Below are 27,576 nucleotides of genomic sequence, written 5' to 3'. Positions count from 1 at the left end.
ACCCAGTGCAATTGGATTGAAACTTCTTGGGGGTAGAACTGGAATATATATATATTTAAACAGCTCTTTCCCAGGTGATTCTAATATGCAGCAAGGATTGAGAATGATCATAGTAATGAATCAACAAATAGAAGGCGGAGTGTTCCAAAGCATGGACCATGAGACAGGGTTTTAAAAGGAACCTTTCAGGGATTTCCCTGGCTGTCCAGCAGTTAAGACTTCGCCTTCCAGTGCAGAGGGTACAGGTTCGATCCCTGGTTGGGGAGGTAAGATCCCACATGCCTCGTGGCCAAAAGAACAAAACATAAAACAGAAGCAATATTGTAACAAATTCAATAAAGACTTTAAAAACAGTCCACATCAAAAAAAAAAAAAATCTAAAAAATAAAAGGAACCTTTCAGGGGAGGTCATTTAGTACCCCTCCCTCACCAACCCTGCTTCCATAAAACCATTCCTGGTCTGCTCTAAGTGGGTGAGTGCTACTCTCTCCACTCTGGCACCGTCCTCCTTGGGCTCCCTTCTTCTTATATCGACAACAAAGAGCCTAGACCTTTCTTCATGGCAAACTGGAGAGCTCAACTGGGTCCAATTAAAAAAAAAAAAAAAGCAAACAAATACATACACACACACCCCCAGAAAGAAACGATGAGGCTGCAGACATAACAGTAGTCTGGGAGTTGGCAGAATGTATCCTGCTTTTAAGATTTTTAAAAAGAAAAACAAAGTGTTGCTCAGTTATTTATAATGGGATAAAAATGGGAAACCACTTTATAGTTAAAAAAATAGTGTTATAGCCATACAATTAAACAATCAGAAGTTGGGCATCTGCATAATGAAATTCAGTGCAGCCATTGCAAAGAATGCTGCATATGAAAATTTAATGACACGGGAGGCTGTGTATGCTGTATTACATGAAAAAAACCTGTTCACAAGATAATATGTACCAGAGGATCCCAATTTAAAAATATATGCATGTTTAAGTGTTCAGATATTTAAAAAATGAAAAACATTCCAAGGGTTAACAGCCATTATCACAGACTGTTGGGGAAATAGGTAGTTTTTATTTCTATTTTTCTATTTGATCCTTATTTCTATAATAAACACACATCAATTTTGTCAGAAAAAAAGTAATAAAAAAGCTTAGATGCTGAGCCAGTGAATTGATCCATAAAATTTTGCCATTTTCAACAGAGGGATGCACAGAGTTTTAGGCTGAAACAGAGTTTCACAGCATAATCAATGACATTCAAATAATGACAACAATATAGATCCTTCCCTGGAATAAAGAACTTCTTTAAGGCAAATGTCCACATTTCCTTGGAGTCAAATGTTAATCTGATAGAATGCAGCCCCGACTAGGAGACAGAATTTAATTTATGTGAAATTTTTATGAACTAATTAGTGGGTTGGATCAAAGGGCAGGACCAGAATAGTCACAAAGAGGTCTCAGAAAACAAAGCGTTTCTTGTCAATTCACTACTGCTTTCTTAAAAGGACGTGAACTTGGATGAGGCACTTACTTACCCAGGGTCTGCGAAACAACACCTACAAGCCTAAGTCACGTCCCAAGGTGGAAAGCAGGGCTGGAAGCAGAAAGCAGGCTGTGAAAAGGAAAATTTTACCAAATCATTTACCACAGACAGGCTGGGAAAGCCACTCTTGGCTTCTCTTTTCATAGGTCACCTTCTGCAGGGAAGAGGGAGGAAATTAAAAAGCTGGAACAGTATTCACTTAAATATAAATACCAAGTCGGCTTCATGGGGTCTTAGAGGAGCCATAGCCCAGACATCACCACCGTAAATGATTAAATACGAAACACTGTAAAATGCTCAGTGTCTCATTAATAGTTCAGAGCTCTAGTTTCCTACCAGTGCGGAGTTTCTGAAGTGCTCTTGGCTGAATAGAACAGTCTCCATCCATCCATTAAAAAACATGCTTTCAATACTGCCCTTTTTCAGAGCAACCTACTTCTCTTTTTAAAATATAATTTAGGGACTTCTCTGGTGGCGCAGTGGTTAAGAATCCACGTGCCAATGCAGGGGACACAGATTCGATCCCTGGTCCGGGAAGATCCCACAGGCCACGGAGCAACTAAGCCCGTGCGCCACAACTACTGAGCCTGCGCTCTAGAGCCCGCGAGCCACAACTACTGAGCCTGAGCCACAACTACTGAAGCCCACACGCCTAGAGCCCGTGCTCTGCAACAGGAGAAGCCACCACAATGAGAAGCCCATGCACCGCAATGAAGAGTAGCCCCTGCTCGCCACAACTAGAGAAAGCCTGTGCACAGCAACGAAGACCCAACACAGCCAAACAAACAAACAAATAAATAAATAAAATATAATTTAAACAAAAAATGCGGTATATGGAGGGTGAGACATTGAGTCCTTCTCATCTGTGCCCTCCAGTCTGCTCATTCTGTTTCCCAGAGGCAACTGCTCATACCATCTTCTTGACTATCTTCCCTCAAATTCTGCACATAAAATAAACAACCCATAAAAATAGGGAAAAATCTGAACAGACATTTCACCAAAAAAGATACACAGGTGACAGATAAACACCTGAAAGATGCTCAACATCATTAGTTATTAGGGAAATGCAAGTTAAAACCACAATGAGACATCACTACACACCTATGAGAACGGCTAAAACATAAAGGCCTTGTACCAAGTGTTGGTGAGGATGTGGATGAACTGGAGCTCTCAGACTGAACTGTAAAATGGTACACTTTGGAAAACCATTTGACAGTTACTTAAAAAAAGAATGATCTATTGGTACACTCACCAACATGGATAAATCTCAAAATAATTATGCTAAGTGAAAGCCGCCAGACCCATACCAAAAGAGTACATATTGTATGATGCCACTTACATAAAACTTTAGAAAGTGCAAACTAATTGATAGTGACAGAAAGCAGAGCAGTGGTTGCTTGGGGAACCACCCAGGGAAGGGGTTGGAGGAAGGGATTTACAAAGGGGCACAGGAAACTATTGGGGATGATGGATATGTTCATTGTCTTGATTAGGGTGATCAAATTGTTTAAACATATGGAGTTTATTATATGCCAGTTATACCCAATAAAGCTGTTTTAAGAAAACCCATATGTATGTGTCTGTGACACACGCATATCATTTCCCCACTTAACATATCCTGGAGATCATTCCATGTCAGTACATAGCAAGTTACCTTTTCTTTTTAACAGCGGAATAGTATTCCATGGTATAGATTTACAGAATTTATTTAGCCATCCTTCTTCTGATGGACATTTAGGTTACTTACTATGTTTCTTTTACAGTCAATGCTGCCATGAACATCTTTATATATACACCCTTTTGCACCTGTAGGATAAATTCTTAGAAGTGGACTTGCTTATTAGTCAAAGGTTTAATGTACGATTTTGAAAGACAGTATGAAATGGCCTCACTTCTCTCACAGGCTCAAGTCCTGCCTTGTTCTGAAATGGAAGGGATGGTCCTCACACGGATTAAGGAAAGTGCCACGCAGCTTTCTGAGATCCACAAAGTGGGATTTCCTTGGCAATTACGCTCCTATGAGCTGATAGCGCAGTCCTGATTTGCAATCACTCTTTGGTTCCAAGCTTTCTTTGGCAACAGGATCGTCTTGCAACAGTTGTGGGAAATCAGGTACCCCGTGCCAAGGTGCCTAATTTATCTGATTGAACCCAGGGAAAGGAACCTGAAGGGCTGGGCTGCTGTAAAGCAGTGAGGCGGCAGTTAGTGGGGAAGCCATAGCATCTGACGACATTCATTTCCAGCGTTACAGCCACTGCACTTTGATGCAGGGCAACCAGATCCTTCCATTTATCTTTCTTTCTCTCCTTCTCTTTCTCAATAATTACTGAGCACCTACTATGTTGATCGATAGGGATTGTGGGATCACAGAGGAAAACAGGAGGCACAGAGGAGGGGAAGGTCAGAAAGTCTTCCCAGAGGAAAGACCATTTAAGTGGAAAATTGAGGTGAAATTCACACAACATAAAATTAATCATTTTAAAGTGTACAGTTCAGTGGCATTTAGAACATTCACATCATTGTGCAAACATCACCTCTATGTAGTTCCCATTTTGTCACCCCAAAAGGAAACACCATACCCATTAAGCAGTTACTTCCCATAAACAGGGTTTAGAAACAAGGAGGAAGCATTGCACAGGCAGGCTTGGAAAGGAGCTCATTCCAAAAGAGGAACTTTACAAAGGCCTTGGGACATCAAGTCACTTGCGATGGTGCAGATGTGTGTGTTGGAGGGGTGAAGAAGTGATGAGATGAGGCAGGAAGGAAAGGCTAGGGGGACAGGGAAGATCACATGTGCCACCTTTGTCCCGGAAGCAGCTCACGTTAGTCAAGTAAGGAGGAATCGGTGGTTCCGGAACCCATTTGAGTAATCTTCATGCCTGGGGGGATACTGTCAACTTTAATACGAATTCAGTTTGAGCCAGGGTTTCTCAACCTTGGCACCACTGACATTTTGGGGCCTGATAATTCTTTGCTGTCCTTTGCACTGTAAATTTTTTTAGCAGCACCTCTGGCCTCTACCCACTACCGGTAGCATCTGCCCTACTCCACCCCAGCCCAGTTAAGACAACCAAAGATGTCTCCAGACATTGCTAAATGCCCCCTGGGGGAGCGGCATTGTCATTTCCTTAACATATCCTGGATATCATTCCATATCAGTATATAGCAAGTTACCTTTCTTTTTAACAGCTGAATAGTATTCCAGGGTATAGATTTACACAATTTATTTAGCCATCCTTCTTCTGATGGACATTTAGGTTACTTACCATCTTTCTTTTACAGTCAATGCTGCCATGAACATCTTTATATATACATCTCCCAAATATATATACGTATTTATATATACAGAAAAAATGTTTTTTCTTTGTGTGTAAATCTCTCCAAGTTGAGACCACTGGAAGAACTCTGACCCCATACTCCACCATTCGAAGGAGTGGGCAAACCACACGGTGCTGTGAGAGGCACCCCTCCCGGCTGTACGGAGAGCAGGACACGACACAACACAGAGCAGCACCATCTCTGGGAACTGGTCAAACACAAGCAAATTAGCATTAAAACTTTGTGGCGTTTTTTAAATTCCTTCCTCCATTTATTCAACAACCACTTAATGCCTACTACGTGCCAGGGAGGCTGAACCCCCTGGCCCAGGAGCTCCTTGGCAAAGATCCCTGTGTCCAAGGGTGACACAGAAGCAGAGCAGCTGGTGGCTTCAAGGACGACTACATGCACTCAGGTGGCAAGCGTATCAGTGGGGTCCGGTGCGGATTAGAGTACCTGCCCCAAATGTTCCGGACTGTGAAAGACTCTTGGGAGCTTCGCACAGCCCGAGAGGCAAAGGGAAGGAGATTCAATTATGAGCAGGATTATTATTATTTTTTTGCTAAGCCCAGTAGGACGGGGGCTCTGAGTCAGATTTAATTGAACTTAGTCCTGTGACAGTTTCTGCATAAGGTTCATAAACATGATATTAAGATGAACAGACCACTGCCCTGGCTCTCCAGGGACTTGCAGCCTCATGGAAAACTCTCTGCCTCCACATTAGTTCTTGAGAACATTCTGAGGAATTTTGTCCCATTGTTCTCCTTGATCTCTACAACTGCATAAAGTTACTAGAGTCCATTTTGCAGATAAGAAAACTGAACTTAAGAGTGGTTTAGTGACTTGCCCTTGGCCTAAAAGGATCAGATCCAGTGCCAGGATACAGCCAGAAACTCCAAGCCTCGTTCTTTCCATTGCACCAGGCGGCTCTGCTCATTCACGAGAGATGAGGAAACTCTGGTTAGGCAAAGGGCAGCAGATGGCTATCAGGAGTACTCTGATCTCTTGGGCTTGTTTCTCTATCTGTAAAAGGAGAATACTGCCTCACTAAGTGAACAGGATTTTTTATGTGTGATGTATGTATGCACGCAGGTATGTACGTACGAAGCGAAGTGCTGGGTGTACATTCCACGTGTGAATGTGCTATAACACACTGGCAGAGACAGAAGGAAGCTGCCGAATATTCTTTTTTCTTTTAAAATTAATTAATTAGGCTGCGTTGCGTTGTAGTTGCAGCATGAGGGATCTTTGTGGCGGCATGCGGGATCTTTTTGTTGCAGTGTATGGCTGTTCGTTGTGGCACGCGGGCTTCTCTCTGGTTGTGGTGCACGGGCTCCAGGGCGCACGGGCTCCAGAGTGTGCAGGCTCACTAGTTGCAGCGTGTGGGCTTAGTTGCCCCACTGCATGTGGGATCTTAGTTCCCAACCAGGGATCGAACCTGCGTCCCCTGCATTGGAAGGTGGATTCTTTACCACTGGACCACCAGGGAAGGCCGTGCCAAATATTCTTGAACAGAGTGATGAGAGATTAGAAGTTGTTTAGGAAGATAAACTAGGCAGCTAAGTGCAGAGCGGGTAGAGGGGTTAGATGGGAGACAGTGCACACAGCCCAGAGGGCAGCTGCTGTGTGCAGTTTGCCACAGGGAGAACTAATTGAGAACTGATTCCAGGGCGAAAACCCCCCAAATGCCATATTATCAGCATGTTATCCTTAATGAGAGGGAGAACTGTAAAAAAAAGCAAGTGCCACATTCGTTTAGGGATAACTTGGCACTTTGGGGGAAATAATTATGGTTAAACCATACTTTTTCGGCACTGAGTTAAAAGTAGCTACCAACCATATTTGCCTGCTCTCTCTCAAACTGTAAGCAATTTCATCAGTAAGAGACTAATTGAATGTTTGAGAGTATCTAAAAGAAATGTACTAATTAAGACAAAGTGACTGTTTCCTAAGAGCTTTATATCTCAAAGGAGAGAAAATGAATACCACAGATCGGGATAACAAATTAGAAGCCAATTTTACAAGGGTGAGGAGAACATTGTCAATGATCTCTGGGATTCCTCTAAGCAAAAAGTTACAACAAACTTTCAGCTCCCTGTCTTCTTAGCTTTTAAGTGTCTTCGGAGAGTTAGAAATAAAGAGCTTTGCAAGCTGATCAGCTCTGCCAAGGTGAGAAATCTTAGTTGAGTGGAGCGGAAGGCATCAGGCTGAAGAAGTGCATTCCTCTTTGGTCCAACTCAGCCAGCAAATCTCTATCTTTGGAAGGAGAAATACACTTGTTTTTCTCATGGCTCTGGCTTTATAGAAACAATAGAAAATGTCCCGATAGCAAACACCTTCAGTGAGATTCCCTGGCCGCCTTTGTTTTTGGGTTTTTTGTTTTTGTTTTTTTTAAATTCTAGGCGTCTCTGGTAGCAGACAAGGCACGTTGGGGCAGAGCCTCGGATCCTAAGGAAAGGCCAGGTTAGGTAGGAGCTGGCAGCCCGTCAAAGCCATGCCACCTGAAGGGAAATGTACCACGACATGGTCTGGGTGGCACTGACTGAGGATCTGTGCTGAGATGCCTTGTCAGGCTTGGCCTCAGCCATCTCTAGGAAGACCTCCAAGGTTCTAAACTAGAAGAAACGGGCAGGAAGTTTGGTCCAAATTAAACCCATTTTAAAAAAAAATTTCCTACGTCAATGCATTATTTCTCTTAAAGAAATAGTGATTTACAAATGAGAACTCTTTATTAAGCACTTGGCTAGTAGCTAGCATTCCTTGAAAATAATCAAGCCACAGGGCTCTAAATATTCTAAATGTATTGCCTCTAAAATCAGGCAAAATTGGTGGTTCTTCTATAGCTTCTTTCCTAATCATGCAGCATGAGTTAAAATATATTTTGTGGAACTAGGATAAGGTTTGGCACCAAAGAGCCCTCAAGATTCAAATCCTCATTTAACTGTTCACTCTGATTTTGAGCAAATTAGTCCTCTGCACTAGTTTGTTGATCTGTAAAAAGGTCAAGATCCCAAGGAAGAGGTGGCTTTAGGGGCCATGTGAGTGAATGGGAGGGAAAAGCTGGGGGTGGCCCACAAAGGAAGAACAGCGTGGTCAGATAAAAAGGATGAACGGGCAGTGGGGAATCATTACCAATGGGGACAGGGTTTCCTTTTGGGATGACGAAAATGTTCTAAAGTTAGACAGTGGTGCTGGTTGCACAACTAACATACTAAAATCCATTGGTACACTTTTAAAGGGTGAATTTTGTGAATTGAATTATATCTCAATTATACTGTTATTTTAAAAAATATTTATTATTAATTATTTTGGTTGCACCGGGTCTTAGTTGCGGCACGTGCAATCTTCGTTGCGGCATGTTTAATTGCGGCATGCGGACTCTTAGTTGCGGCATGCATGTGGGATCTAGTTCCCCGACCAGGGATCAAACCCGGGACCCCTGCATTGGGAGCGCAGAGTCTTACCTACTTGACAACCAGGGCAAGTCCCTATGCTGTTATTTTTTTAAAAGGATGCAGAATACATGAATGAGAACATTTGGAGAGGTAATGGGAAGTGAGGGATTTTCAAACTCTTTTGGGGGGTGGGGGTCCTCAGATCTATACAATTAAATGTCATTATTTAGGGAGGGCAAGCACTTGTTTTTATTGCTAAATTCTACAATTTTACATTTCCATCATACTTCCTGAAGTTTCATTTTGATAAGAGATTCTCCTTCACTTCTTGGGCTAAATTATTAGTGGAATATTCCTATGATGTTTTTGAATGATAGGTGATAGCTTTTCCGTGCCTGTACTGTTTCACCCTGGGTTTTAGGACACCATGAGAAATACTTATTAATACCAAAGATTTCATAATACTACCCCAAACTGCCTTGATGGCACTATTCCAATACAAACAACAGACACACCATTCATATTTCTAATTTATTATTAAATTACATAACAAAGCTTCTATACAGTCAGAAAATGCACATTTAGATGAGAACAAAAAATTAAGTACAAATACAATAAACCTGGTTCCAAGAAGCCATTTTAAAAGCAAAAAATTAGAAAGTGCATTTGGAATAGATTTTTTAAAACCTGTATTGGCATTTTTCATGAGGAAACATCTTCCATCATGGTAAAGTGTGATTGGAATTGATTTCCCTCCCTAAGAGCTAATAGGATAGGAATAGATGCAAATACTTTGATACTAAAGTAATACTTTTGATACTTTGTACTAGGCACAAAGAAAATGAGAAAGATCCCTTAGGACATGGCTCAGCTGTCTCAGCTTCTTATCCAATAAACATCCTCAAGAGTGACTTGTTCCTCATTTTCTTTTGCCCTATAAAACTTACGGGTATGCAGATTTATAAAGGAGTAACAAGATTAGTTTATAAAGATCATGATGAAAAGCTCTATATCTTTTTGGAGACCAGGCTAAACAACCCCTACCCCAAAAGGAGAATAGAACACAATCATTTCAATTCCCAGTAGAATCCATTTACTCTTTACATTTGCCACAAAATTCAGTGTAACACTAGACATGGCCATTTATCCTCAATAGCTTAATATTGCAAGTTAGAAAATGCAGTCAATTTCCAAGAAATCATATCTGGCTAGTGATCAAACATGAGGTATTAGAAAACTAAAAAGGCTAGTCCAGTTCTTTAAAGTCCTTTTCCTCAGGTTGAGATCATTAACAATGAAATAGAAAATTAATGGTGGGAATGCAAGTCCAAGGTGCCTCAATTCCATAGAGGCCAAAAGTCATTGCATCAGAAAGCTCCATAAGTACATTTTTCTATTCAGATGTATTCAGCGTCCAACAGGAAAGAACTAAAATCAATATTAATTGGTTCCAGATGCAAAAAGTGCCCTCATGATGACTCCTCTCATTACTCATCTCCACTCTCAGGATTGTACTCCCATGTCTGATCTGAGTACTGGGCAGTATGGAAAAAGGCATTCTCTATAAAAGTGAATTTTGGTAAGCAGGAGAAAGGAATAATGGAGAAGAAAAGCCCATATTTTTCTAACATCAGAAAAATATGGGTGAGCAATGCTGCAAATTACAGGGACTCCTTCAGCATCGTTAATAATAACAGTAAGAAGAATATAGAAATAGCCAGGAGATATCAACTGAAGCACTTGAATATCTGGGCTTGAACTTGAGTAATAAATTCATTAAGCATTTCAAACTAAAGTTATCAGCGCACAGTAAAACAAACTCTCAGAAGTATACCTTTTGGAATTTTCTGCCCTTTTTGTTGCCATGGTTTTTCATACTTTTAAAGTGAAATGGAAAGTTTTGAGTGGTTATTAAAAAGATCCCAAAAGGAAAGATCCATCATATAAGACAATGGCTGAGAGAGAATAACTTCCTCTAAGAGGTAACATTTGGGACAAGGAATAGAAAATTCCTTGGACCCGGCTCTGTCTGGCTCTAATAAGCAATTTACTGTTGGCCCCTGAGCCTAGTAACTGGTTTGTAAGGACAGCAAAAAAGTTAAGAAAACCAAGATGCTTAAAAAAAAAGGCTAAATGGCATGAAACTGAAAGAGTTCAAATCAGCTATCATGGGATCCAAAATAAGCCTCTACTTGTAAATGGCACATTTCTGTCCTTGCTCTAGGGCCTCCTGCAAAAGAAGGAACCATAAAGGATAGAGGAGCACAGCCCTAGCGCTCTATGTTTGGCCCTGGGTTACCTCACTATGGGCTACAGCACTGGGAGGTTAGTCAGACCTACCTGACACCAACATCTACACCACGCTTTTTCAACTTCCTCAGAAGAACTAGTTTCTTTATTTTCATAAAGAAAATAATCAACATAATTCTATTACTTCATTTAAGCGCAACCCTAATGGAAAGGCTTACCAGCCATCAAAAGTGTTTGTTTGCTCAGCTGCAGCAAAAGCTAGATTAGCTTGGGTCCTAGTTTTAGTCTCACACCATCACCCGTTAATGAACACACCAAACAGTCAGACCAGTAAAAAAGACTGGTAGTATAATTAAATAAATAACTTTATTTATGATACTTCAGATTTTCTAAATGCCGACTATACAGCAACCAAAGTCCCATAAATTCTAGCTGAGGCACAACCACTGATCAAGACCCTTTGAAAAATCAAAGATAATAAAGTGTCAGGGGAGAGAAGTTTTGTTCTCCCAACAGAGAATTTAATAAATGAACTTATTTCTCTGATCTTTTAAGGTTCACACTGGGAAAACTTAAACTTTCTTTTAAGGGCATCCCCAATCAACTGACTGATCAATCAACCCATATTTAGAAAAATAAACCCTGTAGTTAAAAAAAATGTATCAAACACTCTTCATATCCAGAACATAATAAAACTTTGACACCAGAATGAAAAACCTCTCGGTTTCTGCACCAGACCAGAGGTTAGTCTACCCATCACCCTGTAATCAAATTCATCTGAATATCACCATCAACACTCTGTGACGTAGTTAAGAACTACATGCTAATATCCTTTTATTCCCCACAGCACGGTCTTAAGCCAACACTATAAATACCATAGTAAATTCCAAAGGTGAAGAGTAGCCTTCTTTCTTGGTGAGGAATACAGCTGTTGGAAGTCTTCGGCCTATTTGTAGTAGTTCAGTTAGAGAAGTAAAAGATTTACAGAAACTGAGAAATGGTTAAACTTGAAAAGAATTCTGGTGGGTGGTTTAAAATTTTGTCACTGTCCAGGGTGGTAACAGAAGACAGGTGCAGATAGAGAGAGATTCTGTTATATGCACCTTCAATAATAAAGCCATTCTCTGGATGTCTGAAAAAGCTTAAGAGATTTGGAATGAATAGGTTTTCACAGAACACAGAATTCCTGGTACATCAGACAGTGGTTCTTAAACTTTTGCTCATAAATGTGGAACGCTTACAAATGGAATTATCTGATGATGACCCCTCACTCAGTGTCTTTTTACATGTGGCCTGTTAAAGAGATCTCACTGAAAACCAAGCATTCCCCTCACTCAGTTGCCGGTGTTAATCCTGACATGATGAAGAACAGTTGCAATGACAGACATTGGCTTTTTGTCATGGTAGAACTGAGATTTCGTTTTCTTACAGTAGTAAATATTAACCCAATGGAAGAGATTAACAAAAAACAAAAAACAGTGACTGACCAAAAAAAAAGCCTGTCATTCTTGATGTTTTTCCAGGAATACAGTTAACCCCAGTGTGTGCACGATTAAAAAATAAAATAAAGAAAAAAGCTTTTTTGCAGTACTTGTCTTCTATTTCAGACAATCTCAACTGTGTTGAAGGTGGTCTGTGAGCATCTCAAAGATTCTTTGAAAAATGTAATTTTTCTTGAATACCAAAAGAGATGGGGACAAAGAGTAGAAATTTATAGCACAGATTATCAAGAAATGACTTGTGATTTCTCATCATGAGTGTAAAATAAAAGGACAAAAACTATTTTTATTCACAACCCCCATCTGGTGGCTGAAAGGAAAGCAGTCTTTGGATATAGAGAAACCTGGTTTTCTGAAGAATCCAGCTGTAAGACCGGGCTTGTCATCAGCCTTCAACACTTTCACTGAGGCACGGAAACTGTGTTTCTGATGGGTTTACTTACCTCTTCGGGAGACAAAAGCAACTGAAAACATTTATTATTTTTTTTAAACTAAAAACAGAAGGAAATATGTGTTAGAAAAGATAGCACAGAAAACCTGTGACTTCAGCTCAACCTGACCATGTCACAGAGTCCATCACTATCAGTCTTGAATTAATCCTGCCGGTCAGGCTAATTATCAGGCCAGTCAACTTCTCCTTCCTACTTTTTCTGATTCCGGATCAGGGTGTGAAAGTGGTGGTTGTCAAGAGTCCCTGGAGATGTCTCATCAATGGAAAGCATACAGCAGCAATAGGATGGTACAGACACCAATAACACCACCCAGGATGAGTGAGTCTCGCCGCTTCCTAAGGTTGACCCTCTGGATAAGGCTGTTCACAGCAGGAAAACGATCTTTGGGAAATCTTTATTAAGGTCATATTTGGAAGAAGCCTCTTTAGTGAAAACTCACAGGAGTCACAAAAACAGAGATCAGTGGAGTCCAGAAAAGATAAATGATGAGAAGAAATAGAGGCGAAGAAAGTCACACTGAGGGAGCTGCAGCAAACACAAATGCCCTACTGCTCAAGGGCAAATTCAAGTCTCCCAGTACACTGCAGTACACAAGAACCATGAAAAGAAAAAAATTCATAGCGAGAGAAGAAACAATGATGACTGCTACCATGTACTGAGGGATTACCATCAGGGTGGGAGCCCGTGTGGTCGGGAGAGAGGAACCCTGCAGGGCACGGAGGTACAGGTGCAGCCAGCTACCACCACCACTATCCTGAGGTTCCTGTCTTTCTTTTTTTTCTTCTCTTTCTCTCTCTTTCTTAAACCCCTTTTCTCAGGAGACTGGGAAGTTTTGCCAGAAAGGTTTTGAGGAGTATGTGATCTTCTCCCCACGGTATAAGCCCCCTTGGATTCAGGTAACTGGTGGGAACAAACTCTAAGTGTCTCTATGGTCAAGCACTGGTTAATTATTTAAAATTTTAAATTTACTTTGCAGCAGTAGGCAGGATACCGTAAGAAAGTGGGTTAAACTGCTCTGGCTGTCCTATTTGGGGAACATAAAAAAAGGAAATATAGGAAATTTTCAATTTTAGGAGTTTTATAGCAGTCACAACTGTATTTTACTTAGTATTGTAAAGTATCTTCATATCTTACTTGTTGGTATGTTGTAATCAAAGCACATGCTTCTGCATCCTACATTGTTTTGCATTTCTAGCACTGGTTGCTGACTACACACCTGCAGGTGCATCCTCTTTGTTAATAGAGGTATTGTATCAAGGTCAAGAAAAGCAACAACAAAATCACCTAGGTTACTAGAGAGCTGGAATGATCCCTACTCCCGGTGAATCCTCACTGCATTTTCCTGTAAATAAATGACTCTCAGCAGGGACTGTATTGTGTATTTATATACTCTACATACTGTATGCAGAGGTTATGTTTTTTTCTAATCTTGAATTTTCCTGTGCCTACTGAAGAGAACTTTACACACTGTAGGCATTAATGTGTTTTTCAAACTAATTAATGAAAAAAAGGGGACAATTTGCAGAAACAATTTTTAAAATGCAGAACAGAAAGCATGAAGTAATGTGCAAAAACTTATACAGTGTAAGGTACAAATCTCATTTAAAGCAAATGCTTCATCTTTTCTTGCTTGGTAAAAGAAGGGTCAACAATCCTGTGAGAGAAAGTAAGAAAACTTTTGACATTAGGAAACCCTGTCTATAGTGGACATATTTCTATCTAGTTTATTACCTTTAGGGGAACCACCGCCTTCCTTCTATAATAATCTAATTCAGTTCATGTAACAGGGTGGGGCTGACCTTGTCCTCTGCCATCAGGTGAACATACACACTCATGACTGGCCAGAGAGAATATTCCCTCCCCTTGGGCAAATAGCTGGGTTAGGAATAGCTTGAGGTAACTCAAGCTAGGGCAACCACAGTCCTCTTGGGACATGTGCCAGAGCTGTCAGAAAATACGCCCTTTTTCCATGAGAATTTTTGAACTGGTAGGAGGTGACTCTTGTAGCCCTCTCTATCAGCACGAGGAGAAATCTGCCTGAGAATGAGGCCAACACACAAGAAAACAGAAATAAGAGATGGAGTAGGGGAACAGAGAGGAAAGGCAGATTCTTGACAATAAAATCTGAGCCCCTGCATCCAGCCATACCTTAAGCCAAATTCTACCCCTGAATTTTACAGATATATGAACAAATTAATTCCCTCCTTTTCCTCCTTAAGTCAGTATGAATTAGATTTCTATTACTATCTCTCTATGGAGTCCTGACTAACTCACACCCATTTTATTTGATTTTTTTAAACATAATTTTGGGAATGATTCTAATTTATGGTACTGATAAAATGAGATAATGTATATAACAGTATTCTGTTAACTGTAGAGCCCTATATAAAATATAAATGATTTCGGAGGTGTGGTTTTATACTTAGGGTGACAAAGCAAGAACAAAATTCACCAAAAACTGGAAAATACCAACAGGCTTCAGGATATTCCTTTCCTTAGGCAAATGAGGTATCAAACTAAAAGTGACCTTAAATTATCTAGGACCAGAAGATACTCAACTTTTGAAAATTAAAGGTCCTTTCCCCCTTAGTAATTGGGGGAGGAAACTTTTTTCTCTAAAAGGCTTGACTTCTCAGAGTAAACAAAATGTTTTAGCTTAGCAGGCGTATCAGTTTCCCTGCTGGGATTCTCAGAAGTATCAGTAATACTACTTTAAATTGGGAAACTGAAGAATTAAAAAGGCAGAGGTCACAATAAACAAGCAGCAAATCTATCCTAGAGTTTAGCTTGTGCAAAATGAAACTACGCCATCAGCAGTTACAACTTATTTACATGTATGGCTGTCTACTTCCCTCCTTTTCTAAGCATGTGCCACTGACTTATTCTCCAAACTGAAAAAAGAAAGAAGAAAAAGCACATAATTTATGACGTTTAGGTAAAAATTGTGTACACTGTGGAGTTCTAACATGGATTCAAGAGCTTTTAAAATATAAAATAATTCTGTGAATTTGAAAATTCACATAATTTTTTTCTAGATCCACTAGTATTAACCCTCTGGTGTGCAATCTTTCAGATATGGCATTAAACAGTATGATCTTTCAGGAATGCAGGGCATATCATAACACAGAATTACTGATGGCCTCTCCTGTTACTGATGATGGCAACCTGTCCAGAAGAGGGGGAGAGTGGTGAAGCACATACACAGATTCTTTTCCCCAAAAAAACCCCAGATTTCAAGCTTTCAAAAAGGATACTAGCCAAAGTGTTCATTTTGCTCTGAATTGACTTCAACATTCCTCTCTGTGAAGTCATATTTTCTTTTGTTGCCATAGCAATGCTGCAAGGGAGGAAGAGAGAAGCTCATTAAACTGATGTTTCAGATGATCCTGCATGCATCCATCATACCCTTAAAAGTGAACAGAAAACTAAGGTGAGCACATCACCTTTGAAAACCACTGGGCAGGAACATGGAAAAAAAAAAAAAAAAAATCACCTCCCAAGTCATCTTCCCATTGTCCTTTTTCTGAATGACCACTTCATCCCCAATGCTATCCTCTGATATTTTTTTGGACAAGGCAGTGGACTGTTTCCTGTGGGTTGTTTTTTTTTCTTCAAAGTAACATATGAAATAAGACAACTGACAAATCACACATTACAAAAGCTTCTTAAAATGGTTTTAAAAGGGTCCAGGTACTAAAATATCCTTAATCAGGAAAAACCCTTGAGAGGGAAGTAGGGAATTACAATTATAAAAATAGAACCAAAGGTGCAACATATCACAAAATATTTATATACAACCAGCCCTTAACTTATGGAAAGATTATGTTCCAGGGCTTCCCTGGTGGTGCAGTGATTGAGAATCTGCCTGCCAATGCAGAGGACACGGGTTCGATCCCTGGTCTGGGAAGATCCCACATGCCGCGGAGCAACTAAGCCCGCGAGCCACAACTACTGAGCTTGCGTGCCGCAACTACTGAAGCCCGCACGCCTAGAGCCCGTGATCCGCAACAAGAGAAGCCACCGCAATGAGAAGCCCACGCACCGCAACGAAGAGTAGCCCCCGCTCACCGCAACTAGAGAAAGACCACGCGCAGCAACGAAGACCCAACTCAGCCAAAAAATAAATAAATAAAATAAATAAATTTATTAAAAAAAAAAATTATGTTCCAAAACTCTATTTGAGAACCAACCAAGTAGATTTTAGGACACACATGCAACATTAAGCTGGTTTCCAAGCCAGGTGACAAAGGTCACAGATTCATTAAGCAAATGACAAAGAAGGGAAGTCACTTTTTCACTTTGTAGAGTACAGTTTCTTTCATGTAACTACTTTGATGTGCTTTTTAAAGAAATCTCAGTTAATATCTTTTTGCTATCACTGCCAGGATTATTAACTTTCAATAGTCTTATCTTCTTGGACATTAGTATCCTAGAGGGCAGGGTCAGTATACATTTTGATATATAACACACAGGGGAGCGTTTTAGATACTGACATTATAAAAAGCAGTAGGAAATAGGAAGTTCTTCAGTAATTCTGAAAATACGTGAAACATTAAAAAAACCGAAAAGCAACAGAAATGAAGATATCCTGGGAAGATGGTAGAGCACAAATTCTTGACCTTATCTCTGGCCCAATTTCCTCTATGGAAGAATACAAGACAAAGGCAGACATGCCGGGGAGGGTCCATCTGAGGTCCCAAGTTCTCTTGAGATCTCGAGGGAAGAAAGCCAGGGAGGGCTACACTCTCTCAATCAAGGGAAGAACCAAATGGCAGGGAAGACTATATTTTTCTTCAAGCCTGGGGCAAAGACCTAGGTTTCACTGCATTCTGAGAAGCCCAGGCAGTGGAAGGTAAGGGTCTGCATGTGCAGGGGCTGCAGTGATGAACTGAACTGCTCTCAGTCCCTACAGCTGCGAAAGGACTGCTACACACAGCCAGAGAGACCTATAAGCAGACAGCTGACATCTACAAGCTGGTGTGACAACGAGCCCCTAAGAGGGAAAACTGCCGGGCCATCTACTGCCACCTGTATGTACCTGCTTTAGGGTCTCTAATAGCCTGACCTACCAGAGGGCTAACTGAACACATTTTTGGACAGGCCAAGACCAGGTATGCTACTGGAGGAAAATGCTAGAGGGAGTACTTGGAGCAAATGGCAAATGAATCAAAACTGGAATTTCAAGATCTGAGAAGGCAAAGAAGAAACAAAAGTGTGTAGGGAGATATATACAAGGATAAGCATTGTTTGGAATAGTGAAAGACAAATGAAAAAATACTCCCCACCACCACCCCCTCCCCCCAAAACCTGGTAACAACATTGGAATGGTTTAGTAGATTATGGTATACCTGTACTATGAAAATAATATTTGCTTATTAAAAGAATGAGTCAGAATTATTTCCATTAACCTGGAGGGATGTTTATGATATACTGAATGATTTAAGTGAGCCACAGAATGTGTATAGTATTAGTCCTTTTTTATTTTAAGGAACACTCAAAACATCTTTGTGTATGTTTGTATGACAGTGAGAAAGGTATTAGAAAGATACATAACTGTCAGTTAATACAAGTTACTTCAGGGGGTAGGAATGGAGGGGCACCACCAGGAGACAAACTTTTTCTTTATACATTTTAGAATTATTTAAATTGTTATAGTAAGAACACTGTACTTTTATAATACATAAACATCTAATAAAGAAAATCAAAAAGAAAATTAGAGGAACTCCACCTGAGTGATTAAGAAATGTTAATAACATTACTAGCACCAAATCCCCTACTGTTATTCACCTCAGTATCACTATGAGTCAAGTAATGATTTATAAAGGTTTTCCCAGATCCTAGAAAATCTAAAGAATTGAAGGGATCAGGTATATCGGAAGACAGAATGAAAATTTGTGGTAATTTGTAAAAGGAGTTGTCAGACCCCTAAATTACCTGCTCCAAACCATGCAGGCAGGTGACTGACCTCAGTTCAGCAGAAAATCCAACCAAGAAGAGACCTACAGATACTGACATTTTAAAGCCCCCAATAAAACAGTCAGGCCCCTTCCCGATCACCCACGGTGAAGGCTCCCACTCAACAAATCCTACCACCCACGCACACAGAATGAGCATCCAATCACTAGATTTGGAGCCTCACCCTTAAATATGAACAAAGAGCCAAGGTTCACCAGGCATTTGAGGAGAGCCTCTAACATAAAAGGCAGAGATCCAAACAAACCAACCAGCAAACAGAAGAGTGATTCTGAGGAAACAGAGGCAATAAAGGAGGCTCATGAAACTCTAAAATCAAATTATATTTAATGCCCTCCGAGAGATAAAATATCACATTCATGAAACATACAAACATAAACGTACGTGTGTGTGTGTGTGTGTGTGTGTGTATGGCTCTATCCCTTTAGAGAGCTCGTGTAAATTACAAAAAGGAGAATGGAAATAAAAACGTAACAGAAGCGTTAGAAGGAAAAATTGAGTAAACTTTCCAGAAAGTAGGAAAAAAAAAAAAAATGCAAGACAGAGAAAAGGTAAGAAAGGATCAAGAAAAGGCAGGGAAGTAAGAGGTACAAACTATTAGGTATAAAATAAGCTACAAGGATATATTGCCCAACACAGGGAATATAGCCAATATCTTATAATAACTAATAAATGGAGTAAAACCTTTAAAAATTGTGAATCACTATATTGTACATGCATATCTTATATAGTATTGTATAGCAACTATACTTCAATAAAAAAATAAGTTAAAAAAAAAGGGGGGACACTTCCCTGGCGGTCCAGTGGTTAAGACTCCGCACTGCCACTGCAGGAGGCGCAGGTTCGGTCCCCTGTTAGGGAGCTAAGATCCCACATGCCACATGGCGCGGCCTTACAAAAATAAAAAGGAACTAGGAAAAATGCATGTTGTGGTTCTACCATTCAGGAGTTGGTTACAGTAGGGCAGCTCCCTAGACCATTATGGACTTCCACTGCCCAAGGTTATCCTTGGTCAAGAATAGGAACCCCATTTCCAGTGTCCATAACCAGTGTTCTACAAGCAACCACCCTTCCCTTTACAGGGATTAACACTTACCCATATGGCCCTCTCACAACCTACTGATTTAAGTCATGGACAAGTTAGGTGACTGCACATACTAACCTGCTATGGTTAATATCATTCCACTTTTTCTAAATGCCCAACTACACATGTGTCTGCCTGTATCTATGAATATGTTCATATTTTTTATTATTTTTAAATAGATATGAAGAGAGACATAGAGAAAAATATGGAAGAATACATACCAAATTATTAACCAATCTAGTGGCTGTGTTTTAGGTGAATTCTTTTTTTTCCCGTTTTATTTAGGTATATTTGACAAATATAAAGTGTATATTAAAAAAAAAAAGGATCAAGAAGAAGGAGGGAAGAAAACGATAAACATAAGAAAATTTCTCAGATCTGAAGATAAGTTTCCAGACTGTAAGAGCCCACCAAATGCCTAGTTCAATGGACTAAAAAAGATGCATATCAAGCTCATATGGTGAGATTAAAAACAAGCAAAAACATAAGGGAAAAGGGATGATCTTAAAAGCTTCCAGAGGAAAAAAAATGCTTATCAAATACAAAGGACCAGAAATTTTAATTGGCATTGGACTTAAAAAGCAGCACTGGAAACAATGCTTTCAAAAATTTCAAAATTATTTTCAACCTAGAATTCTATATCTTAGCTAAACAATGAATCAAGAATACGGGTAGAATAAAGACTTTTTTCGACGTGTAAAGTCCAAAAATTTTACCTCCTATTCTTTCTGAGGAAGCTACTAAAGAACATGGTCCAACGTAATGAGGGAATAAACTAAGAAAGTCGAAGACTTTTTTTTTAGAAATAAGTGATCCAATAAAGGAGGTCATTTTAGGATAATGGTGAAAGGACATCCCAGGACCAGTACAGTGAATGCACCAGGTCTAGAGCAAAACCAGTCAAGATTAGAGCAGAAAGAGGTGGGCAATGTCAACTTTATAACACACTGAATTTTAGATCCACAAAGTAAAAAGATCACAAGAATAAGAGTCAAACTAACAACATCCTTTGCACCATTAGTTCTTATTCATAATTTTTCAGGCTAAGTGTATATCTATGATAGAATATGATACATTTAAAATGTGGTTGTTTTATAATAGATTTACTTTACCAGGTATTTTTAAATAGGTATTATGGCCTTGTAAAAAGTTACAATTCAAACCTGGGCTGAGATATCTGAGGCCAATCTCTGAATCATATATGCCTCTGTTTTCTTAAACTGGGACTATCACCATCTCCTATGCACTCTGACTCAGAAGTAGATAGGGAAAATTAAAAAATAATTTCTGCAAAGCACTTTGTGTTCCTTGCAGAACGGATATTATCATCATACATTATGTTATTATCTTGTTGAATATGCATGATTTCCAGTACCACACAAAGTATATCGAGACTTACTTTCCCATCTTATTCCATCATCTGGAGTCAAGCTGAGTGAATCTAGGCTGTTGTTATTTCAAGGGTCAAATATGCAGAGGCAAAACATAAGCTCCAAATAATGTATAATGCTTTTAAAATGATAAATTATTGATGTGTTTACTGGAACTTCAACATTCTCACCTGTTCTGTGAACTAAACTCAGACACTTATTTTTTCAACAACAGACAATACTAGTTATACATTTAAAGCTTAAGAATACATTTACAAATATTAAAAATATCCGTTCTTTTCAATAAACTGGTGTCAGCTTATATTCAGTTGTGTACATATTCTAAAAATACAGCTCTAAAAGGAAAAGGTAAAATTTTACATGTAGAATATGTAAAAATAATTATTTGACACAAATTCTATATTATCCATAAGTAATCATATCTAGTTTTATATACAATAAAATTTCACTTGTGACACCTATCATATTTTGAAACAAAGTGAAATAGTGAAATAAAAGGTCTTTTAATCACATGGTTTTTTGCTTTTTAACTAGCAAAATAATTATATCAGTGACTTGATAGTTCTCAAATGTTCCTATCCTATGAGGTACTCCAAATTTTTATACTCATATCACCTGCCCTTAAAAAGGCCAGCTTGGAATCGAAAAGCTTAAGGCAGCCTGGTGCTAGAAGATAAGGTATAAAGGAAGAAATAAAAGGAAGAAAAAAAAGAAAAAGGGTTATAAGGAAACCTTAAGTAAAGAATCCTTTGCAAAATGTGACCCAACTTTATGTGCTGATGAAAGGAAAGGAGTCACAAGGGAGATATTTCAGTTGATAATTAGGCAATTTTGTGAAAACGTTGGTCAGATGGAAGACCCAGTGCATGCAATTCAAACAAAATTCCAAGATGTGATAACTGCGTATTATTATAAAAGATAATTTATTAAGATTATTAAATAATGATAGGATCCATTTAATAAAATGAGAAGCCATGAGTCCATTTCAACATAAATATTTAGGATATGAACACTGAAATATTTAGAGGTAAAGAGGCAACATGTCTGCAACTTATTTTCAAGTAGTTCAGAAAAAAAATTGCAAAAAAGCAAATGTGGCAAAATGATAACATTTGGGGAATCTAGGTAAAAGGTATAAGGAAATTCTTTGTACCATTGGAACTTTTCTGAAATCCGAAATGAAATCAAAATAAAAAGTTAAAAAAAAAAGTGTAAATAATACAGCTGCCATTTTCAAATTACCTAGTATCAGCCAGGCATTGTATTAGGCATTTTACTCATATTATCTTTAATTTTCAAAACAATCTTCTAGAGTAGGTATTATCATCAATCCCATGTTTTTAAACACATAAGAAAATGAAGATTCCAAGAAACTTATCCAAGACAGAGATCTAATTAAGTAGCACAGCCAGGTTTCAAACCAAATAACACTCCAAAGCTTGTCCTCTTTCTATAAGGTAGTAAATATAGTAGTGGTTTAGATAGAGCTCTTATTCTAAAGTTAGAGACTCAGATTTGAGGATTTGAATCCTCAATACTATTTGTTAGTCATGTGACCATGGGCAAATTACCTACCTTAACTTCTTTTTGTTTTGGAGATAGTATCTAGTGATCAGTGCCTATCTCATGAGTTATTGAGGAGATTAAATAACATACAGCATGTAAAACACTTGAACACAATACCAAAGCCTATGGTAAGAATACAAATGTTTGTTGTTTTTCCCATGTACTTCATTCTACCTTTCCTGAAAAACAGTGCTGTAGACATTGCTGAATTTTAATGAAAATGAAACTGTGATTAAAAATCTTCCAACAAACAAAAGTCCAGGACCAGCTGGCTTCACAGGTGAATTCTATCAAACATTTAGAGAAGAGCTAACACCCGTCCTTCTCAAACTCTTCCAAACAATTGCAGAGGAAGGAACACTCCCAAACTCATTCTATGAGGCCACCATCACCTTGATGTCAAAACCAGACAAAGATACTACAAAAAAAGAAAATTACAGACCAATATCACTGATGAATATAGATGCAAAAATCCTCCACAAAATACTAGCAAACAGAATCCAACAACACATTAAAAGGATCATACACCACGATCAAGTGGGATTTATCCCAGGGATGCAAGGATTCTTCAATATATGCAAATCAATCAATGTGATACACCTTATTAACAAATTGAAGAAGAAAAACCATATGATCATCTCAATAGATGCAGAAAAAGCTTTTGACAAAATTCAACACCCATTTCTGATAAAAACTCTCCAGAAAGTGGGCATAGAGGGAACCTACCTCAACATAATAAAGGCCATATATGACAAACCCACAGCAAACATCATTCTCAATGGTGAAAAACGGAAAGCATTTCCTCCAAGATCAGGAACGAGACAAGGATGTCCACTCTCACCACTATTATTCAACATAGTTCTGGAAGTCCTAGCCACGGCAATCAGAGAAGAAAAAGAAATAAAAGGAATACAAATTGGAAAAGAAGAAGTAAAACTGTCACTGTTTGCGGATGACATGATACTATACATAGAGAATCCTAAAGATGCCACCAGAAAACTGCTAGAGCTAATTAATGAATATGGTAAAGTTGCAGGATACAAAATTAATGCACAGAAATCTCTTGCATTCCTATACACTAATGATGAAAAATCTGAAAGAGAAATTATGGAAACACTCCCATTTACCACTGCAACAAAAAGAATAAAATACCTAGGAATAAACCTACCTAGGGAGACAAAAGACCTGTATGCATAAAACTATAAGACACTGATGAAAGAAATTAAAGATGATACCAACAGATGGAGAGATATACCATGTTCTTGGATTGGAAGAATCAACATTGTGAAAATGAGTATACTACCCAAAGCAATCTACAGATTCAATGCAATCCCTATCAAATTACCAATGGCATTTTTTACAGAGCTAGAACAAATCATCTTAAAATTTGTATGGAGACACAAAAGACCCCAAATAACCAAAGCAGTCTTGAGGGAAAAAAATGGAGCTGGAGGAATCAGACTCCCTGACTTCAGACTATACTACAAAGCTACAGTAATCAAGACAATATGGTACTGGCACAAAAACAGAAACATAGATCAATGGAACAAGATAGAAAGCCCAGAGATTAACCCACGCACCTATGGTCAACTAATCTATGACAAAGGAAGCAAAGATATACAATGGAGAAAAGACAGTCTCTTCAATAAGTGGTGCTGGGAAAACTGGACAGCTACATGTAAAAGAATGAAATTAGAATACTCCCTAACACCATACACAAAAATAAACTCAAAATGGATTAGAGACCTAAATATAAGACTGGACACTATAAAACTCTTAGAGGAAAACATAGGAAGAACACTCTTTGACATAAATCACAGCAAGATCTTTTTTGATCCACCTCCTAGAGTAATGGAAGTAAAAACAAAAATAAACAAGTGGGACCTAATGAAACTTCAAAGCTTTTGCACAGCAAAGGAAACCATAAACAAGACGAAAAGACAACCCTCAGAATGGGAGAAAATATTTGCAAATGAATCAACGGACAAAGGATTAATCTCCAAAATATATAAACAGCTCATTCAGCTCAATATTAAAGAAACAAACACCCCAATCCAAAAATGGGCAGAAGACCTAAATAGACATTTCTCCAAAGAAGACATACAGACGGCCACGAAGCACATGAAAAGATGCTCAACATCACTAATTATTAGAGAAATGCAAATCAAAACTACAATGAGGTATCACCTCACTCCTGTTAGAATGGGCATCATCAGAAAATCTACAAACAATAAATGCTGGAGAGGGTGTGGAGAAAAGGGAAACCTCTTGCACTGTTGGTGGGAATGTAAATTGATACAGCCACTGTGGAGAACAATATGGAGGTTCCTTAAAAAACTAAAAATAGAATTACCATATGACCCAGCAATCCCACTACTGGGCATATACCCAGAGAAAACCGTAATTCAAAAAGACACATGCACCCGAATGTTCACTGCAGCACTATTTACAATAGCCAGGTCATGGAAGCAACCTAAATGCCCATCAACAGACGAATGGATAAAGAAGTTGTGGTACATATATACAATGGAATATTACTCAGCCATAAAAAGGAACGAAATTGAGTCATTTGTTGAGACGTGGATGGATCTAGAGACTGTCATACAGAGTGAAGTAAGTCAGAAAGAGAAAAACAAATATCGTATATTAATGCATGTATGTGGAACCTAGAAAAATGGTACAGATGAGCCAGTTTGCAGGGCAGAAGTTGAGACACAGATGTAGAGAATGGACATATGGACACCAAGGGGGGAAAACTGCGGTGAGGTGGGGATGGTGGTGTGCTGAATTGGGCGATTGGGATTGACATGTATACACTGATGTGTATAAAACTGATGACTAATAAGAACCTGCAGTATAAAAAAACAAACAAACAAAACAACTAATACTAAACTTTCATTGGGTTATTTGTATGGAAATATGTTAATATAAATGTTTCAGACATTACATGAAATTTCTAAAAATCTTATATTTGTATTTGTATGGAAATATGTATGGAAATATGTTAATATAAATGTTTCAGACATTACATGAAATTTCTAAAAATCTTATATGTTCTGGTATAATGTTGTAAGTCATAATCCTAGTTATTACTTTAAAATGTATATCTCAGAAATAACTAATTTTCTTGTCAACTGCATTATTATGAACTTTCATCAAATCTTTAACCGTGGTCATTTTTAAGTCTTTTGTCATTTACAGACAGTTCTGGGTGTACTCTGATGATTTTGCAAATATGTTCCTATAAAAGGGTTTCATCTTCAAGAAATTCATGGAAAAGACTCTGACAAGTACAGGTTTCTGGTAACTGACTGTACTGCTGAACTGAATGAATAAGCATTTTCAGAACTCTAATGAAAAACTGATGAACTCATAAAAGTGCTAACAAAAGATCAAGATGGAAAAAAAATTAATTACATGGGACTGAGTGAACTGATGAGGATGAGTATAGTTTTTGTGACTTTCTGTCTGAATTAAAAAAAAAAAAATCCCACAAGGACTCAGAGGCAAAGAATATACAAATCAATTTTCACTGCAAAGTAAAGGAGCTGTTACAGTGGAGGATTACTGGACTGAATGTCAATATTATGACATAGTATGAGTGTGTTTCATGTTTGGTAATTGCAATCATTGTTGCTTTTGTTATGGTCATCCATGTACAATGCTTGGTGTCAGTCTATCTCTTGTAAAAATAAAATACAGTGTGTGTGTGTGAAAAAAAAAAAAAAAAGTTATGATATCAGAAAAGAAATGTGGGTTAGACATGGTGGTAGAGAGTTTTTGGCATATAGATTGTGATTGAAGCCATCAAAATGGTAGAGATTTTTGAGGGAGAATATGCGAAAATGTAGGAGCTCTGGGATATCTGATCTTAAAGCATTCTGTAGAGAGGGTAGGACATTTGTAAGAAGCAGATAGGAATGTCTACAGAATTTATGAGAAATCCAAGAAAATTTGAGCCCATTGAGACCAAATAAAGAGGTGTCATCCACAGTATTAACTATTTATGAGTTTGATATAATGGTAAAACAATACTGTCATTGTTCATCAACTCATAGAGAATCATATGTGTTTTCCAAATGTACATAAAATACTAGATGGGAATGCATAAACATAATACAAAAATTTTTAATCCAAAAAAAAAAAAAAAAAAAGAACGGAGACCGTTCCTAGTTAACTTACTTTTTTACTGTCTTAAAATAGGTACTTAAAAATTCACCAAACCTAGAGAATTAAGCAGTTCAAACCAACATATTTCCCTTACCTTAAGCAAGAAACTACTTTAATGTTATTACAGATAATACTAATTACTACAGATTTTCTATAACTTCTGTAACAGAAACCAAGTCTACAAAAATGGTATACATAAGACATTTAACAAATCACATGTTCAAGACTGTTTTCATTAAAAAGTAAGAATAAAAAGACACAGGCTGAAAATACTGAGTATGAATTAATCAGAAAAATTAACCTAGGTAAAACAGCTCAATTCTACTAATTCTGGAAACAAATGTTTTAGGCTTCAAATGTATCTTACAAGGGAAAGTCACAGTAAAAATACATAACCATGTAATGAAATTCTCATCTTTAAGGAGGATGAACTGACTTTAACTCTAGTTATAGAATTAACTTTATCTGTTCATTTATATGCAAACAAACAAAAACAAAACATTTTTCCTACCTTATTGTCTCTTCTATTAGACGATCTGAGCTGCAAACAAAAAGAAAATTTGAATTCTGGAATTATTAAACGCACATTTAAAACTTGCACTTAATTTTTCTACATTTTACAGATAGATTACTCTTCCAACCATTTATGTAAAAAGAGCACCCAGACTTCTGAAAGCGTCTGGAGAAAATTCTGGACTCTGAAATTAATTAATCCACATATACAGTTTTCATCTTACTTTTATTTGTTGGCTTAAATCTATTTCTTCCACAGAGATACTTGATTATTAAAGTCAGAACAGTTTTAATGACAGCACAAATAAATAGAACTTCTTCTTTAGTTTAGATAGCTCCAAGTTGTCACCATTGTCTATTCAAAACTTAAGAATTACAACCAACTTGTTGAGACAGGATAGGCAAATATAGTTCTAATGCCTATAAGTAGTA

The 27,576-nt window shown here is 38.2% G+C and overlaps 1 protein-coding gene across 3 annotated transcripts in view; it reads right to left on the bottom strand.

Moving 5' to 3' along the window:
• Positions 1-8,763: 8,763 nt before the first annotated feature.
• GOSR1 (golgi SNAP receptor complex member 1) overlaps positions 8,764-27,576 on the bottom strand; it is a 55,084-nt gene continuing 36,271 nt past the window's right edge. For all 3 annotated transcript variants that reach the window (XM_059907875.1, XM_059907876.1, XM_059907877.1), the window contains exons 7-9: positions 27,143-27,172; positions 15,702-15,784; positions 8,764-12,828 (exon numbers count right to left, since the gene is read on the bottom strand). In XM_059907875.1, coding sequence (XP_059763858.1) covers positions 12,704-12,828; positions 15,702-15,784; positions 27,143-27,172 — 238 coding nt within the window. In that variant the 3' untranslated portion in view covers positions 8,764-12,703. The remainder of the gene's footprint in view (positions 12,829-15,701; positions 15,785-27,142; positions 27,173-27,576) is intronic.

This window comes from Balaenoptera ricei, chromosome 20, assembly GCF_028023285.1.
Source record: "Balaenoptera ricei isolate mBalRic1 chromosome 20, mBalRic1.hap2, whole genome shotgun sequence".
Taxonomy (NCBI): Eukaryota; Metazoa; Chordata; class Mammalia; order Artiodactyla; family Balaenopteridae; genus Balaenoptera; species Balaenoptera ricei.
This window is presented reverse-complemented; position numbering and strand designations above follow the sequence as displayed.